This window comes from Laccaria bicolor, genomic scaffold, assembly GCF_000143565.1.
Source record: "Laccaria bicolor S238N-H82 LACBIscaffold_24 genomic scaffold, whole genome shotgun sequence".
Classification (NCBI taxonomy): Eukaryota; Fungi; Basidiomycota; class Agaricomycetes; order Agaricales; family Hydnangiaceae; genus Laccaria; species Laccaria bicolor.
This window is the reverse complement of record NW_001889895.1, coordinates 287,627-289,615: the sequence shown is the minus strand read 5'-3', so window position 1 is coordinate 289,615 and position 1,989 is coordinate 287,627. Positions and strand designations below refer to the sequence as shown.

Sequence of the window (1,989 nt, the reverse complement as noted above, 5' to 3'; positions counted from 1 at the left end):
ATGTAGGTTCATGGGACTATTGTTCAAGGAGTGAAAAGGATGGACCATTTCAAGATGTTGCAGTACCACCTGGTTTTAAGATTGAACTTTGTCATTCTCACTCCTTGAACCATATCTCCATAAACATATATATACTGATACATAGTAAACCAATGATATGGCAATGGAAAAATGTCCACCCTTCTCACCCCTTTGACCATAGACCCATGAACCCATGTACTTATTCATGATCAAGGACACTACAAAAACCCATTGGTATTACACCAGTGGCCCAGACCTGACCGGATAGGTCTACCGGTCAAAACGAGCCCAAGAACATCGATATTGGTTAAGAATTGAGGGAGTTCTGCCTGAGTTCAACGAGTCATTACAAAATTTTGTAGTCTAAAAAGTAGACACTACAAAGTTTTCTGGTCTAGAAAGCATACACTACAAACTTTTGTAGTCTCAAAGAGAAGACACTTGAGGCAGGACATCTTTTAGTGACAAATCCTTTCGGCCGTGTTTTTGGGGGATATACCTTCCCCATGTTACAGACAAATCTGGACAAATTTTCCAGCAGATTTCCGGGGAAATGACGTTCAGGATGTTAAACACAAATCCGGACATTTTTTATGGGTATCATTATGTCCGGATGAAAATAGATTACAAAACTTCAGACATCAAAGCATTCTGTGGGTTGGATGGTCTGTGTCAAAATTGCATCCAGAATTTGAGACATTGGTACACTCTACAAGGGGATTAATACATCCAGATGAAAATGACCTACAACATTTCGGAGTTCAGCGAATTCCACAGGAGTTGTCTGGTCTGTGTCAAAATTACATCCAAAATGTCGGACATTGGTGTACTCTATGGCAATTAATACATCCGGATGGAAAAGACCCACAGAATTTCGGACTTCAGAGCATTCCACAGGGGATGTCTGGTCCATGTCAAAATTACATCTGAAATTGTGGACATTCAGATCCAGATGTTTTTTCGGCCGCATTTTCGGAGGAGTGACATTCATCAAGTTAATCACAAATCCAGACATTTTTTCGGCCGCATTTTCTGGGCCATGACCTTTGGCATGTTAAATACAGATCTGGATGTTTTTTCGGCCGCATTTTCGGGTGCTTAAAGTTCTAAATTTCGGACATTGTAGTATTCCATGGGGGTTGTCTGGTCCAGTTAGAAATTATATCTGAAATTTCGGACATTGGTGCACTCCACAAGAAAGATTACATCTGGATGGAAATGCCCTGCAGAATTTCGGACTTCAGAGGATTCCGCGGGGGTTGTCTGGTCCCTGTCAAAATTACATCTGAAATTTCGGACATTGGTGCCGCATTTTCGGAGCAGTGACATTCACCAAGTTAATAACAAATCTGGATATTTTTTCGACCGCATTTTCAGGGCCATGACCTTTAGCATGTGTTAATCACAAATCTGGACATTTTTTCGGCCGCATTTTCGGGGCAATGACCTTCAGCATGTTAAATACAAATCCGGATGTTTTTTGGGCCACATTTTCAGGTGCTTGAAGTTCTAAATTTTGGACGCCTAATGGAAGAGGGCCAATTGTTCGCCCATGGGTGTAACAGAACAAGAGCTGGTCCATGAATGTAAAGGCACAATTGCTGGTCCGCAGGTGTAATGGAGCAGCAGGTGGTCCATGGGTGTAATTGCAGGCCCACAGGTATAACAGAATAAGATTCTGCAGGTGTAACAGAGCAATTGTGGACCTGTGGGGTAATGGAACAAGAGCTGGACCATGGGTGTAAATGCACAATTGTTGGGTTCATGGGTGTAACTGAACAACAGCTGGTCTGCGGCTGTAAATGCACAATTATGGGGCCGTGGGTCCAATGGAACAGGAGCAGGCCCGTGGGTTTACCAGACCAAAGCCCACACCTGGAAAATTTAATAACAGAAGAAGATTCTGTGGGTGTAACAGAGCAATTGTGGACCCATGGGGTAATGGAACAACAGCTGGTCTGCAGGTGT

The 1,989-nt window shown here is 42.9% G+C and overlaps 1 protein-coding gene across 1 annotated transcript; it reads right to left on the bottom strand.

The window, feature by feature from the left end:
- Nucleotides 1-655: 655 nt before the first annotated feature.
- LACBIDRAFT_329921 (uncharacterized protein) lies at nucleotides 656-1,036 on the bottom strand (the record flags this gene model as incomplete). Its single annotated transcript, XM_001884074.1, has 2 exons — nucleotides 656-730; nucleotides 770-1,036. 2 exons carry the CDS (start codon nucleotides 1,034-1,036, stop codon nucleotides 656-658), a joined length of 342 nt encoding a protein of 113 aa, XP_001884109.1.
- Between the last annotated feature and the right edge of the window lie 953 nt (nucleotides 1,037-1,989).